Source organism: Salvelinus fontinalis, chromosome 31 (genome assembly GCF_029448725.1).
Source record: "Salvelinus fontinalis isolate EN_2023a chromosome 31, ASM2944872v1, whole genome shotgun sequence".
NCBI lineage: Eukaryota > Metazoa > Chordata > Actinopteri > Salmoniformes > Salmonidae > Salvelinus > Salvelinus fontinalis.
This window is the reverse complement of record NC_074695.1, coordinates 41,415,262-41,432,032: the sequence shown is the minus strand read 5'-3', so window position 1 is coordinate 41,432,032 and position 16,771 is coordinate 41,415,262. Positions and strand designations below refer to the sequence as shown.

Here is a 16,771-nt window from a genome sequence, read left to right as displayed (position 1 = left end):
TCACACTGCATGTATTTAGTCCTCTGTTCCCCTCCATGTCTTTGTGTGAAATTGTATTTATGTTATGTGGGTATTGTTATGCGCCATACTTTTTGTCTATTGTTCCGTGTTTGGGCACATTTATGTACTTTTGTGCTTTCGTTGGACCGGAATAAAAAGTGCGCCTGTTCACTACACTCTGCTCTCCTGCACCTGACTTCGCCTCCAGTACACACCCTTAACAGTAAGAACACAAACAAAAACCTTTATTTGAATTTGATTGAGTGTAATACCTGCGGTGTGTGAGGAAGCTGCCATTGGCGTGTCCTGATCCGTCACAGCCGGGGGTGGGACAGGTGGGTCCCTCAGTCTTAAAGGCCTTCCAGGAGAAAGGAGAGCCGTTGAGGAGCCCCTCCTTCTGACGCCGCGCTGCCAGGGGGCACCCGTAGGCACTGCGGTGGGTGGCATACTTCCCACTGATGTGGCCCAGGCTGTCACAGCCGGGCACCGGGCATCTACTAATGGAGGGGGGGAAGCCAGGGTCGACAGTGAAGGAAAGGAGAGCGAGAGAGAGAGGAAAGCAATCAGTATTTCATTTGAGAGCTAGAGGGCCGAATAAAGGGCAATCCATTGTGTGGATCGTAAAGAAAAGAAAACAAATGGTTTGTTGTGGACCAACCTTAAAAGCTCAGAGTCTTCCTTGTCGTCCTTGGTGGGTGTTGTCTTGACAGCACCTTTCTTTGCACGAGGGCATCCAGACAAACTGCCAGAGACATAGAGAGAAAAATAAGGATTCAAATACAGTCCTTTTTAGACTATCTTGCAGTAGGATTGTCTAGGATGAAATAAAAATAGAAACAAAAGCAATAAACTATCTGTGTGTACCTTCTATGGGAGGCGTAGTTTCCAGTGATGTGACCTGATCCATCGCATCCAGGGGTCGGACACCTGGGGGTCAACCAGACAGAGGTCAGCACAAGTCATGTGAGCATAGCATAGCAAATGTAAAGAACATATGAAAGCGTTCCTCATAAAAGTAGCTAACACTTTTTCTCTATAGGATAGCAATGTGTTTGATATAGGAGATCGCAACAGAGGAAGACACATCCGTGCACATTGTGGTGACAATACAAAGATCAGCAGGGTTCAGTCATGTCAGTATCAAGTAGGGTTAGAACAGGGATAGGGATCTCTGGTCCAGGAGGGCCACAGTGTGTGCAGACTTTTATTTCAGCCCAGCACTAACACACCTAATTCAAATCCTTGACTAACCATGATCTTCAAGTCAGACAACAGTTAGGTTTGTAGATGTGTTGGAGCTGAACTGGAACCAATACCTGCACACACATGCAACACTCCATGAGCAGAGTTACCCCTGGGTTGGAAGGAAGGAAGGAAGGAAGGACGGAAGGGGGAATACAAGCACAGACATACTTAAGTTCAGCAGAGTGGGCTGCCATGAGGGTCCGAAGAGACTTATCAGCAAGAGGACAGCCTGACAGACTGGAAGATACGGAAAATATATAGAGAGAGAGAGGGAAGGAGAGCGATGGAGAGGATATTGTGAAGTCATTTAATAAGGGGCAGAACAAAGGAAAGGGCTCGATCCCAATCATAACAATGAATATTGTTTACAGGATTCATCGTAGCACAGGATAAGAGAGCAATAGAGTATAGTCATTATTGAAAGTTCTGGATTTGTAATGCAGATATGTAGATTAGTTGACATTCAGAATCAGTGCCTGGAAAACACTATAAATGCAGTTGTATGTCGTTGTAAGACGGAAAATGTGAAACAGCGCTACCGACTGCATTGGTTGAAATGCAGGGGAGTGGGGCTGTGTCATACCTCCGATGTGAAGCGTAGTTTCCAGTGATGTGCCCACTGCCATCACAACCTGGGGTGGGACATCTGGAGATAATTGGAAATTAATTAATTAATTGAAAACATAGTGAGGGTGGATGGCAGTACTACTTTGAACTATGTCCTTTATAATAGTTATGTGTCAGCCTTGAGATTAGAGTTCTCCATAGATAGAAATTTTAAGATTAAAATTGGGATGCTTTTTCTCGTATAATGTTGTTATGAATGCTGGATTGATGTTATTTTAGAGCAGACTTACAGTAGAACCTCTTTCTTGCAGTCTTTGGGCGAGAACTGGACCTTGAAGCTGGACGTGGTGACCTCGCCTGGGTACTTCCTGTCCTCCATGCTCTCCTGAGCGATGTCATCATCCTCTGCATCAGAGGAGGTGTAGGAGTGGGCCACAAAGTCCACCTGGGGGAAGGTCAAACAAACACAGGTAAGGATGGAGAGATTATAGTTTATCATTTCATCCATCCCTGATTCATTACCAGGATGTTCCATTGAGACAAAAAAGGCAATTTTACAAAGATTGCAGCTCCAGCATAAAAGAATCATGCAATCAGAACATAGTCACACAAGTCTCGCCTCACCATATTTCCAATTCTTGTTCATCACTGGAAGCTGGGGCTAGAACACACACCACCCACTGGGCACATCACATCATGTGAACGTGGAGAATTAGGTAATAGTTGGTAGATATGTTGATCAATGAGATTCCAACATATTTTCACCCACTCAAAAAGACAGCCACAAGTTTGTTGAATTCCCAATGTGTGATCACTATGCTTTCAACCATCTAAAAGCACAACCAAAGTTCAAATGGGAATACAATGTCAGATATTTTGTTTATTTAAACAACAACAATGTGTTACCACTGTGCATCATCTAATAGCACAACTAAATGACCTGGATTGTAGCTAGTTGAGATTACATTAAAGTACATGGTGCAAGTGATCAATGCCTTTTGAGATTCTGTGCAGATTACTATAGCAATTGTGAAGATTTCCACAGACCTGCAACCCTGAACATGCACACTTTCTATGATTACATAAGAAGTAATTTATTGTTACAGTAAGCTGAAAATGTGGCTATGGATGTTACACATTTTAAGGTTGAATAAATACTGTTACATTAGTTTGTAAGATAGTAAATAGCCTAATGGGCTGTCTTACAAAAGTAATATTGAATTGTGTTTGGTTGACAACGCACCCAAATATCAACTTTTGAAGCAGATGTATCTTCTGCTTGGATACAGTGCATTCAGAAAGTATTCAGACCCCTTGACTTTTTCCACATTATAGCCTTATTCTAAAATTGATTAAATATGTTTTTCCCCCTCATCAATCTACACACAATACCCCATAATGACAAAGCAATAACAGGTTTTTAGAAATGTTTGCAAATGTCTTAAAAATACAAATCATAAATACCTTTTTCACATAAGTATTCAGACCCTTTGCTATGAGACTCGAAATTGAGCTCAAGTGCATCCTATTTCCATTGATCATCCTTGAGATGTATCTACAACTTGATTGTGGTCTACCTGTGGTAAATTCAATTGATTGGACATGATTTGGAAAGGCACACAACTGTCTATATAAGGGCCCACAGTTGACAGTGCATGTCAGATTAACAACCAAGCCATGAGGTCGAAGGAATTGGCCATAGAGCTCCGTGACAGGATTGTGTCAAGGCACAGATCTGGGGAAGAGTACCAAAACATTTCTGCAGCATTGAAGGTCCCCAAGAACACAGTGGCCTCCATCATTCTAAAATGGAAGAAGTTTGGAACCATCAAGACTCTTCCTAGAGCTGGCCACCCGGCCAAACTGAGCAATCGGGGGTGAAGGAGCTTGGTCAGGGAGGTGACCAAGAACCCAATGGTCACTCTGACAGAGCTCCAGAGTTCCTCTGTGAAGATGTGAGAACCTTCCAGGACAACCATCTCTGATTGGTGGTGGAAAACCACCACCAATCAGGCCTTTATGGTAGAGTGACCAGACGGAAGCCACTCCTCAGTAAAAAGCATGGGACAGCCCGCTTGGAGTTTGCCAAAAGGCACCTAAAGGATTCTCAGACCATGAGAAACAAGATTCTCTGATCTGATTAAACCAAGATTGGCCTGAATGCCAAACGTCACGCCTGGAGGAAACCTGGAATCATCCCTACAGTGAAGCATGGTGGAGGCAGCATCATGCTGTGGGGATGTTTTTCAGCGGCAGGGACTGGGAGACAAGTCAGGATCAAGGGAAAGATGAATGGAGCAAAGTACAGGGAGATCCTTAATGAAAATCAGCTCCAGAGCGCTCAGGACCTCAGACTGGGGCGACGGTTCACCTTCCAACAGGACAACGACCCTAAGCATACAGCCAAGACAACGCAGGAGTGGCTTCGGGACAAGTCTCTGAATGTCCTCGAGTGGCCCAGCCAGAGCCCGGACTTGAACCCGATCGAACATATCTGAGAGACCTGAAAATAGCAGTGCAGCGACGCTCCCCATCCAACCTGACAGAGCTTGAAAGGATCAGCAGAGAAGAATGGAAGAAACTCCCCAAATACAGGGGTGCAAAGCTTGTAGCGTCATACCCAAGAAGACTCAAGGTTGTAATCGCTGCCAAAGGTGCTTCAACACAGTACTGAGTAAAGGGTCTGATGCTCTTTAATTATTTGTTACTTTTATTTCTTATTTTTCTTTAGGTATTTTTATTAAAACTGCATTGTTGGTTCAGGGCTTGTAAGTAAGCATTTCACTGTAAGGTTGTATTTGTATTTGGCGCATGTGACAAATAAAATTTGGTTTTGATTTTGATTACTTATGTAAATGTGATATTTCGTTAAAAAAAAAAGATTGCACAAATATTTTTTTTTACCTGTTTTTGCTTTGTCATTATGGGTATTGTGTGTAGATTGATGAGGGAAAAAATATTTAATACATTTTAAAATAAGGCTGTAAAGTAACAAAAGGTGGAAAAGGTCTGAATATTTTCCGAATCCATCTGTGCCACTGAGTCTGGCTTAATTCCAGTTTGTCTATATATTAATAATTTACATGTTGGATTCAGGTCTCCATTTCAACCAGAAATCTAAGTTAAAGAATAGGACTAAAACAAATCAAACTTTAAATGCAGTTTGATTTGATTCAATCAAATTCTTTAACTTTAGTTTTTGGTTGAGAAGGAGACGTGAATACAACATAACTTATTATCAACTTGTAGATTCCATTTGAAATTAACCAAACTCTAGGCCTATATGTAGTTGTTGATTACTTCACAAATACTATACAGGCCTAAATAGCATCATTGATGATGTATGATTGATAAAGTATGGTTACACTTTATTTGCTGTTGAACCTACCCTTTGGAATGACTTCGATAATCATTCTCACGATAGCACAACACGATAGCAATAATTATTTTCATGATAGCACATTGGTACTAGTCGGTGACAAAATCTAAGCTAAGCAGGTTTGGGCTTTGTTAAAATCCTGGATGGGAGACTGAAAGGATGGCTGTAGATGGATCAACTCTCCAGCAGGAGGTGCTGCCCAGCCTATAGATTTTCTTATAGTGCATATTACCTTGAAGATCTTACATTCTTTCAAAGGTACAACTTCAACATATTTAATACAGGGTTTGTCTATGTTGAAAATTGGTTACCATGATGACATACTCCTGTGGTTTAAAATGTTTTCCTCAAAAGCAGCATACCACCCTGCATCCTGATGCTGGCTTTCCTCTGAAGCTAAGCAGCGTTGGTCCTGGTCAGTCCCTGGATGGGAGCCCAGATGCTGCTGGAAGTGGTGTTGGAGGGCCAGTAGGAGGTACTCTTTCTTCTGGTCTAAATAAAATATCCCTTTTCCCCAGGGCAGTGATTGGGGACATTGCCCTGTGTAGGGTGCTGTCTTTTGGATGGGAAGTTAAACAGGTGTCCTCTCTGTGTTCACTAAAGATCCCAGGGCACTTATCGTAAGAGTAGGGGTGTTAACCCCGGTGTACTGGCTAAATTCCCAATCTGTCTGTCATACCATCATGGCCGTCTAATCATCCCCAGCTTCCAAATGACTCCTTCATCCCCCTTCCTCTCCCCTGTAACTATTCCCCAGGTCGTTGCTGTAAATGAGAATGTGTTCTCAGTCAACTTACCTTGTAAAATAAGGGTAAAAAAAAGGTTGATAACTTTTTTCAAATCCAATGTATTTTTCACATCACAATACGTTGACAGATTACGTTGAAACAACGTTGATTTAACCAGTTTGTGCCCAGTGGGTAACCTCTCGCAAGACTATAACATTATCATAATTCCAATGGTTTTGTGTTATTTGCAGACTTGGCGTTATGCGGTTACCTCATCTTGCTCCTCCTCCTCTTTGGGACAGTTGGGCTTGGTGAAGTCCAGAGGCCCTTCCCACTCCTCCTGCAGGTGGGCCTGGGACAAGGGAACACTTCCCGGGTGCTGCGAGGAAGAGGAGGAGGATAAAGATGGGTCTGGTGATTGCATCCCTTCCCTCTTGATGGGCTTCTTCATGCTCAGGTCCAGTGTCCCATTCTCATCCACTTCAATATCAATTTCCTGAAGGTACAAGGACTATGTTAGCATGTGTGTGAGTGTGCGTGTGTGTGTGTGTGTACCAGGGGGGACTGCTGAGGGGAGGACGGCTCATAATAATGTCTGGACTGGAGTAAATGGAATGGCAGAAAACACATGGAATCCATGATATCCATGATCAAACACATGGAATCCATGTGTTTGATGCATTTGATACCATTCCACTGATTCCACCCCAGCCATTACCATGAGCCTATCCTCCCCAATTAAGGTGCCACCAACCTCCTCTAGTGTGTACAGATGTAGGATCCTAATCTGATCACTATTTTGTTAATGAGACTTTTTCTGGGCTTCTCGCAGAAGCTCAGTAAAATTCCTGCAGATGAGCTTCTGATTTACATAAATTCACACAAAAGAAACACTAATACATGGTTATATTAACAGTATTGAACTTTTCATGGAGCCTACTTTTGGCCAGCTAATAGCCTAACCACAGATCAAGCAACGTTATGGACTAAACGTTCAAATCCTGTTGCTGCAGGATAATTCTGCTGTGACAATATAGGTCAAATTTAGATCCTACACCTGTATATTTATGTACATTGATGACAAAAGTTAGAAGTACTCAAGATCAGGTTGATTCGCCAGAAAGTGCATGGTCAAGTAATGCAGTGTGTCCAATAAATATTTTCAAGAGGGAAAGACTTTGTAAAGTCAACTACCAACACCAAAAGGATAGGATGGCTGGGTAGCAAAGAGGCCTACCTTGCCAGCTGCGTCCTGCTGTTTGGTGCTAAGGTTCTCTGGCCTTTCCCAGCAGCGCGTGGACAGGTTCAGGATGGCAGTGGCAGCCATGTGAGCAGCCTCAGCATCATGGGAGTAATCGTAGCCGCTGGAGGATGAGGAGGAGCTGCTCTTTGCATATCCTCCTGACAAGCTATGGCTCGGGGACGAGGCCTTAGGGAATGGTTTAGCTGTGGAGGAGAGAGAGGGTGGGAGTCCAAATGAGAATTCATCCTCCCAGTTGAACATGCACCAAGCTACCATTACAGTTCTCCCTATAACCAACAATTTCTCTCATGAGCACTGACGTAACAAATGAAAGTTATATTTTGGTAGTTAAGGAATGGTTTCCAACAGAAATTCAACAAATGCCAAGATCATCTTTTTTTATATAGGGGATAGATCACCTATGAAATTAGCAGATAGAATTGGAGTCTCTATCAAATAACATTACTTGCATAATATCTAATCCCCTGGTTGTTGGACTTGGTGGAAAACAATTCGGTATATACAGTGCCTTCGGAAAGTATTCAGACCCCTTGAAGTTTTCCACATTTTGTTAAATTACAGCCTTATTCTAAAATTGATTAGAACATTTGTTTTCCTCAGCAATCTACACATAATACCCCATGACAAAGCAAAAACAGGTTTTTAATATTTTTTGCTAATTTATTTAAAAAAAATAAGAAATACCTTATTTACATAAGTATTGAGACCCTTTGCTATAAGACTCGAAATTGAGCTCAGGTGCATTCTGTTTCCATTGGTTTCCATTGATCATCCTTGAGATGTTTCTACAACTTGATTGGAGTCCACCTGTGGTAAATTCAATTGATTGGACATGATTTGGAAAGGCATATACATGTCTATATAAGGGCCCACAGTTGACAGTGCATGTCAGAGCAAAAACCAAGCCATGGGGTTGAAGAAATTGTCCATAGAGCTCCGTGACAGGATTGTGTCGAGGAACAGATCTGGGGAAGGGTACCAAAAAATGTCTGCAGCATTGAAGGTCCCCAAGAACACAGTGGCCTCCATCATTCTTAAATGGAAGAAGTTTGGAACCAGCAAGACTCTTCCTAGAGCTGAGCAATCAGGGGAGAAGGGCCTTGTTCAGGGAGGTGACCAAGAACCCAATGGTCACTCTGACAGAGCTCTAGAGTTCCTCTGTGGAGATGGGAGAACCTTCCAGTAGGACAACTATCTCTGCAGCCCTCCACCAATCAGGCCTTTATGGTAGAGTGGCCAGACGGAAGCCACTGCCTTTGCCAAAAGGCACCTAAAGACTCTCAGACCATGAGAAACAAAATTCTCTGATCTGATGAAACCAAGATTGAACTCTTTGGCCTGAATAGAAAGGGTCACGTCTAGGGGAAACCTGGCAACATCCCTACGGCGAAGCATGGTGGCGGCAGCATCATGCTGTGGGGATGTTTGCAGCGGCAGGGACTGGGAGACTAGTCAGGATCGCGGCAAAGATGAACAGAGCAAAGTACAGAGAGATCCTTGATGAAAACCTGCTCCAGAGCGCTCAGGACCTCCGACTGGGGCGAAGGTTCACCTTCCAACAGGACAACAACCCGTTGTCTTAGCACACAGCTAAGACAACGCAGGAGTGGCTTCAGGACAAGCCTCTGAATGTCCTTGAGTGGCCACACCAGAGCCCGGACTTGAACCCGAATGAACATCTCTGGAGAGACAGCAACACTTCCCATCTAACCTGACAGAGCATGAGAGGATCTGCAGAGAATGGGAGAAACTCCCCAAATACAGGTGTGCAAAGCTTGTTGCGTCATACTCAAGCAGAATTTAGGCTGTAATCGCTGCCATAGGTGCTTCAACAAAGTACCGAGTAAAGGGTCTGAATGATTATGTAAACTTAATATTTGCGTTTTTAATTTTCTATAAAAATAAACTTTTCTAAAAATCTGTTTTTGCTAAGTCGGTATGGGGTATTGTGTGTAGATTGATGAGGGGGGGAAAAACAATGTAATACATTTTAAAATAAAGCTGTAATGTACCAAAATGTGGAAAAAGTCAAGGGGTCTGAGTACTTTCCGAAAGTATTCATACACCTTGCTTTACAGCCTGAATTCAAAATGGATTAGATTGTTTTTTTTTTGTCACCCATCTACACACAATACCTCATAATGACAAAGTGAAATCCTGTATATAGAAATTTTTGAAAATGTACATATAGTACCAGTCAAACATTTGGACACACCTACTCATTCCAGGGTTTTTCTTTATTTTACTATAATCTACATTGTAGAATAATAGTGAATACATCAAAACTATGAAATAACACATATGGAATCATGTAGTAACCAAAAAAGTGTTAAACAAATCTAAATATATTTTATGTTTGAGATTCTTCAAAGTAGCCACCCTTTGCCTCGATGACAGCTTTGCAGACTCTTGGCATTCTCTCAACAAGCTTCATGAGGTAGTCACCTGGAATTTATTTCAATTAACAAGTCTGCCTCGTTAAAAGTTAATTTGTGGCAAGAAGGTGAGACATGAAGGTCAGTCAATCGTGAAAATGTCAAGAACTTTGAGTGCAGTCGCAAAAACCATCAAGTGCTATGATGAAAATGGCTCTCATGAGGACCGCCACAGGAAAAGAGACCCAGAGTTACCTGTTTAAAGGAGACTACGTGAAACAGGCCTTCATGATCAAATTTCTGCAAAGAAACCACTACTAAAGGACACCAATAAGAGGAAGAGACTTGCTTGGGCCAAGAAACATGAGCAATGGACATTAGACCGGTGGAAATCTGTCCTTTGGTCTGATGAGTCCAAATTTGAGATTTTTGGTTCCAACCGTTGTGTCTTTGTGAGACGCAGAGTAGGTGAACGGATGATCTCTGCATGTGTAGTTCCCACCATGAAGCATAGAGGAGGAGGTGTGATGGTGTGGGGGTGCTTTGCTGGTGACACTCTCTGTGTGATTTATTTAGAATTCAAGGCATACTTAACCAGCACGGCTACCACAGTATTCTGTAGCGATACGCCATCCCATCTGGTTCGCGCTTAGTGGGACTATCAATTGCTTTTCAACAGGACAATGACCCGACAAATCAAATAATAATTTAAAAAAAGATCACATATTTAGCAGATGTTATTGCGGGTGTAGCGAAATGCTTGTGTTCCTAGCTCCAACAGTGCAGTAGTATCTGACAATTCACACCAATACACACAAATCTAAAAGTAAAATAATGGAATTAAGAAATATATAAATATTAGGACGAGCAATGTCGGAGTGGCATTGACTAAAACACAGTAGAATAGAATACAGAATATACATATGAAATTAATAAAGCAGTATGTAAACATTATTAAAATGACTAGTGTTATATTATTAAAGTGACCAGTGATTCCATGTATATGTATATAGGGCAGCAGCCTCTAAGGTGCAGGTTTGAGTAACTGGGTGGTAGCCGGGTAGTGATGGCTATTTAACAGTCTGATGGCCTTGATATAGAAGCTGTTTTTCATTTCTCTTGGTCCCAGCTTTGATGCACCTGTACTGACCTTGGCTTCTGGATGATAGTGGGGTGAACAGGCTGTGGCTCGGGTGGTTGATGTCCTTGATGACCTTTTTGGCCTTCATGTGACATCCGGTGCTGTAGGTGTCCTGTAGGGCAGGCAGTGTGCCCCCGGTGATGTGTTGGGCAGACCGCACCACCTTCTGGAGAGCCCTGCGGTTGCAGGCAGTGCAGTTGCCGTACCAGGCGGTGATACAGCCCAACAGGATGCTCTTAATTGTACATCTGTAAAAGTTTGTGATGGTCTTAGGGGCCAAGCCAAATTTCTTCCACCTCCTGAGGTTGAAGAGGTGCTATTGCGCCTTCTTCACCACACTGTCTCTGTGGGGGGACCATTTCAGATTGTCAGTGTTTTGTATGCCGAGGAACTTGAAGCTTTCCACCTTCTCCACTGTGCTCCCACTGCTTTTTCCTGAAGTCCACAATCAGCTCCTTTGTTTTGTTGACATTGAGGGTGAGGTTATTTTCCTGGCACCACTCCGCCAGGGCCCTCACCTCCTCCCTCGTCATTGTTGGTAATCAGGCCTACAATGGTTGTGTCGTCTGCAAACTTGATGATTGAGTTGGAGTGTGTGGCCACGCAGTCATGGGTGAACAGAGAGTACAGGAGGGGGCTGAGCACGCATCCTTGTGGGGCCCCAGTGTTGAGGATCAGTGAAGTGGATGTGTTGTTTCCTACCTTCACCACCTGGAGGCGGCCCGTCAGGAAGTCCAGGACCCAGTTGCACAGGGCGGAGTTCAAACCCAGGTCCCCAAGCTTAATGATGAGCTTGAAGGGTACTATGGTATTGAAGGCTGACCTATAGTCAATGAACAGCATTCTTACATAGGTATTCCTCTTGTCCAGATGGGATAGGGCAGTGCGATGGCGATTGCATCGTCTGTGGATATATTGGGGTGGTAAGCAAATTGAAGTGGGTCTAGGGTGTCCGGTAAGGTAGAGGTGATATGATCCTTAACTAGCCTCTCAAAGCACTTCATGATGACAGAAATGAGTGCTATGGGGCGATAGTCATTTAGTTCAGTTACCTTTGCTTTCTTGGGTACAGGAACAATGGTGGACATCTTGAAGCAAGTGGTGACAGCAGACTGGGATAGGGAGAGATTGAATGTCTCCATAAACACTCCAGCCAGCTGGTCTGTACATGCTCTGAGGACAATGCTAGGGATGCCGTCTGGGCCGTCAGCCTTGCGAGGATTAACACGCTTAAATGTCTTACTCATGTCGGCCACGCAGAACGAGAGCCCACAGCCCTTGGTAGGGGGTCTATGGAGAGGTTACAACAGCGGAGTCTGGGACCAGTTCTGCTATTACTCTGACTGTTTGTAATGAAACAGTTAAAACTGACCAATGCCAGGAAAGTGGCAGGACCTATGGATTCAGACTCCGGGTGCTCAAGGACTGTGCAACAACATCCAGTCCCATCTTCTAGCCCGCCAACTCCAGGTCATGCAGTTACATCCTTCCACCATCACCTGGGTCATGGACTACCTCACTGACAGGCCGCAGTGGGTCAGACTATAGAACCACTCGGTCTCAGACAACATCATCACTAACACAGATGCCCCACAAGGGACGGTTTTGTCACCATTCCTCTTCACCCTCTACACAGCAGACGGCTGGCACGCCCAAGCCTCCTGTCACCTACAAATGTTTTCAGACGATTCAGCCATTGTAGGCTGCATTACAAAGGATGATGATTCCCTATACAGGGAGGAAATATCTTAATTTGTGGCATGGTGCAGCTGAAACCACCTGGAGCTGAATGGGTCTAAAACCAATGAGCTGGTGATAGACTTCAGGAGGAAGGAGAGGGCGTCTGCTGTGGTCACCAATGGGGTCACTGTGGAAAGGGTGGGCTCGTACAAATACCTGGGGGTGGTGATTGACGATAAGCTACAGTGGAAAGAGAACACATCTATAGTTTTTAAAAACAATCTAGAGCCCACCCTAGATAAGCGGAACCTCAAGAAGCTCAGGAGTATAGAGGCCAACTCTAGCTACAGTACCTGGCTGGAGCATCGCAGTGAGATGGCAGACAGATATTTTTTTCCTAAAACAGAGCGTTTCCACGGATCCTTTTTACCATATGCTATGAGGCTTTTTATTTCTTTATTTTTTCTTTATTTAACTACGCAAGTCAGTTAAGAACAAATTCTTCTTTTCAATGACGGCCTAGAAACAGTGGGTTAACTGCCTTGTTCAGGGGCAGAACAAAAGATTTGTACCTTGTCAGCTCGGGGATTCGAACTTGCAACCTTTCGGTTACTAGTCCAACACTCTAACCACTAGGCTTCCCTGCCGCTTTTAACATGAACACTTCAGTTTTTATATCCATTGATGATGTGCTGCTTTTAATGTCTGTGTGTCTTTTGTTGTGTTTTTATGGCATATTTATTGGTAATGTATGTATTGGCTGGTGCAATCAAATTTCTCCTCTGGGGGATTAATAAAGTACTATCTTATCTTATCTTAAGGCCCTTCAAGGTTGAAGATTGAGGACTCGAGAACTTTTGTCTCTAATCCGTACATTTTTAGCCCCTTAATGTTATCAGATCTGATGACCGTTCAATTACCATAATAAACAACCTTGTTATTAATGTGCTATAAAGATTATACCTGCTTTCCCTGCATTCTCATAGTTTTTAATTATTTCTGCCAAGATCATCTTACATTTGATGGCTTTGGGTGAGGATTGACTGGTGACGGGTATCTTTGGAACCAGCATAGGCTTCCCAAACACCTGGACGTCGAAGCTTGCATAGTCGAAGGAGACCTTGGAGTATTTCTCCAGCTCTTTGGCCAAGTTGGCGCGGGGTGTAGCAGGCACCATGTTGGGTCTGTAGCCGTACTGTGGGATCTCCAGCTGCTTCACAAAACACATTGGTCTGTTGGAGAGAGAGAGAGAGAGTCAGAACATTATGTGCAAGAGAAAGGGTAAAATATGAGTAAAATGCATCAGAGACGGACAGCTATTTAAGTAAGGGGAGAAAGGGAGGAGGAGAGAGGGCTCACCTGAGAACTCTGTCTGAGTGGGGGCTCCCAGTTTGGGGCTCGCTGACTGAAGGCTGGGGGTGACTGAGGGTGACTTGACCCCCCTTGGCGAGCTTCTCTGCAGCTGCGATGGGACAACCGGACAGACTGAGACAGACAAAGAGAGATAGTGATAATTAATCAATTGTTTCACTTTTGATTGACTAACTTTGTGACTAGAACTACAGCTCATCAACAGCTCATTTACCATACACTCAATGATAGTCTTTAAGTGTAGGGATAAAAGGTAAATGTGAGGTTATAATCGTTGGACAGTATAATACCTTCGGTGCGTGTTGCGATTGCTGTTGACGTGACCTTGACCTGTGCATCCTGGAGTTGGACACTTCAGCACGTTCTCGTGCATGGCCAGGACTAGGGAAATGGAGGCAAAGAGACATAGACAGAGAGATATATGTATGTGTGACAAGTCTGCATATTGTTCAAAGGAGTAATGTTTCCTGTTAGCACTTTGGTAGTACTGTATTACTATTAGTACTACAAACAAAAGTACTCACTCTCAGGTGGGATCCTGTCTTTGTGAGGGCACCCAGAGAGGCTGCGGTGGTGGGGGTACAGCCCAGTCACATGGCCCGTCCCATCACACCCAGGGGTGGGGCATTTCACCTCTTTCTTGTCTGGATGGAAAGGGGAGAGAAGTTGAGTTAGCAGGATAATAATTGGAAGATGAACCTATGGTGGGTTAAAAGACATCCTGATAAACCATAAACTGTCCTACCTTTGCTGTGGTGTCCTCTGTGTCGCACGGCTGGGTCCATGGGTCTGCTGGCCCTGTCGTCGGGGCTGTGGTAGTGCTGGTCCTCGGGAGACTGTTGGTCGTCGTGCGGCCCTCTCACCTGCTCGGCCTTCAGGGCGATGGCTTGCTCCAGCAGCCCCAAGTTCCCCCGGGTCATATCCCAGGTCTCAGAGTCATCTGTCACGCCTGAACCCTGTGAGAGACAGTCATCTTCCTCCTCCTCTTCCTCCTCCTCGGATCGTATCTCGATGACCACTGTGGTAGGTGAGGCTTTGTGAGAGTCTTGGTCTTCTTCTTCCACCTCCCCTGCTTCTGTTTCCTCCTCTCCTTCCTCCTCCTCTTCCTCCTCTTCTGTCAACGGGGTACCAATCTTTACCTCCTCCGGTGCCGCTTCTGTATCCTCACATCCCTGAGCAAGCGTACTAGAGGCAAGAGAGATGGCAGGCTCCACGTGGACCACCTCCTCCTCCTCTTCCTCCTCCTTCTCTTCCATTACCTTCTTCTCAGTCTCCTCTCCCTCCTTCTCTTCCTCTTCTTCTTCCTCCTCTCCTTCCACTTTTGCCTGATGCCTGCTGTAGTCACCACTGGAGTACTGATGATCTGAGTTCTCCTGACCCACACATTGCCTCTCATCCTCTTTCTCCACCCCCTCTTCTTCCTCTTCTTCCTCGTATCCTACCTCCTCCTTTTGCTTCTCCTCAATCTCTGCTCTCCCTGTTTCATCGTTGCCTTTGGGCTTCTCTGTTGTTCTGTATTCATCAACTGTCCCCTCATTTTCCTCCTCCTCCTCCTCCTCCTCCTCCTCCTCCTCCTCCTCCTCCTCTGCGGCCTGTATCTCTGCCACTACTTGCACCTCCTCTTCGCGTCTGTCTGTCGCTGTCTCTGCCTCTGTTTCTGCTTCTGCCTCTGTGAAAGCCTGCTGTTGGGTTGTGATGGCTGCCTCTGTGTCCTCCTGCAGAGCCTCTGCTTCAGGTGCAGCTATGGTGTCGAACTCGACAGACGTCTTTTTTTCTGTGTCTTCGGGTAACACCTGTGCGCAATTGTCTGTGTACAGTGCAGAGTTGATAGGTTATTGCTAAAGAGAAAGCTGTTCCCTATATTTGTCTTTCCATCATTACTTACTTTAGTATCATTATAAATATGTACCACTGTAATAGCTAATAACAAACCATGATAATTGTAATATTTTCCTTGGATCCTGGTCTTCTCTTGACTCACCTTTCATGGACTCCAGTGGGTTTGGCGTTTTGTTATTTTCTTTCTCTTTCTGTTCCTCATCCTCTGACTCCTCCTCCTCCTCCTCATGCTCCGCCTCACTGCCAGCATCACTGTCTGCTGCGTTGAAACCCTCGTCCATGGCCAACTTCAGGGACGGGGACTTTTTCTTGGGGGCGGGCTGATTCTCTTCTGCCTCTGCTTCCGCCTCCGCAAGTTTCCTCTTCTTCACTATTGGGCATCCGAGAACGCTGTGGGTGCAAGGTGAGGAGATGGTAAGAGACTATTGAATTCCCCTTCAAATGTATATTTTACACTATACGTTGAATTTGTTATGGTGCTTTTTATCAACGACCCAAAGTTGAGATGTATTTAAAAAACTGTGTTAGCATAGGAACTTGAGTGCTAAGAGTTAGTGTTAATTAGTATAGTTAGTATATCATACCTTTTGTGTCGTGAATATCTCCCACTGACATGGCCTGAACCATCACATCCAGGTGTGGGGCAGCTACTTAGTGATACAAACAGGAAACAAACATGTGTTTTCTTCATGTTGCGCAATGGATACGTTCAAACTCTGTATGTGCTTTCCAGTTCATCACCAGCCCAGTTTCTTTGCTCTGAATATCTGCATGCTCTGGTTTCAGTGCACTGGGCCGGTCTAAACCAATATTACATTTATCAGGACTGGGCTACATGTATACAGTAATAGGAAAACTGTGTCTGTGAATTTAATACCGTAGCATAAAACATTGTCCTCTCTCACCTTAACTCTGTTCCCACGAGTTCACTGGGTACTGTGGAGTAAAAAGACAAACAGTGAACATCAAAACACTCACTTATCCTAAATGCACTCCAAATTAAGCTGTTTCAATTAGTGTCATGCGTTTGTGAGTGCACGTGTGTGGCCCCAGCTCACCTCTAATACCTTTTGAGCGGGTCCGTGTTCTTGTGTCTGCTGCTTCCTGACTCATCTGAAACACAAAGTGTCAAGACAGTGCACTCACTACCCCCCCCCCCTCTCTCTCTCTCTCTCTCTCTCT

At 44.4% G+C, this 16,771-nt stretch overlaps 1 protein-coding gene across 9 annotated transcripts in view; it reads right to left on the bottom strand.

The window, feature by feature from the left end:
* LOC129830263 (myelin transcription factor 1-like) overlaps nt 1–16,771 on the bottom strand; it is a 34,463-nt gene that overhangs the window by 7,897 nt on the left and 9,795 nt on the right. For 4 of the 9 annotated variants that reach the window (XM_055892696.1, XM_055892693.1, XM_055892701.1 and 1 more), the window contains exons 3-19: nt 16,648–16,702; nt 16,495–16,525; nt 16,174–16,239; nt 15,732–15,979; nt 14,496–15,557; nt 14,275–14,394; nt 14,041–14,131; nt 13,739–13,864; nt 13,397–13,611; nt 7,157–7,365; nt 6,191–6,415; nt 2,103–2,257; nt 1,829–1,891; nt 1,414–1,482; nt 865–927; nt 659–742; nt 273–497 (exon numbers count right to left, since the gene is read on the bottom strand). In XM_055892696.1, coding sequence (XP_055748671.1) covers nt 273–497; nt 659–742; nt 865–927; nt 1,414–1,482; nt 1,829–1,891; nt 2,103–2,257; nt 6,191–6,415; nt 7,157–7,365; nt 13,397–13,611; nt 13,739–13,864; nt 14,041–14,131; nt 14,275–14,394; nt 14,496–15,557; nt 15,732–15,979; nt 16,174–16,239; nt 16,495–16,525; nt 16,648–16,702 — 3,107 coding nt within the window. The remainder of the gene's footprint in view (nt 1–272; nt 498–658; nt 743–864; nt 928–1,413; nt 1,483–1,828; nt 1,892–2,102; nt 2,258–6,190; nt 6,416–7,156; nt 7,366–13,396; nt 13,612–13,738; nt 13,865–14,040; nt 14,132–14,274; nt 14,395–14,495; nt 15,558–15,731; nt 15,980–16,173; nt 16,240–16,494; nt 16,526–16,647; nt 16,703–16,771) is intronic. The other 5 variants (XM_055892702.1, XM_055892699.1, XM_055892694.1 and 2 more) reach the window with 4 other exon arrangements.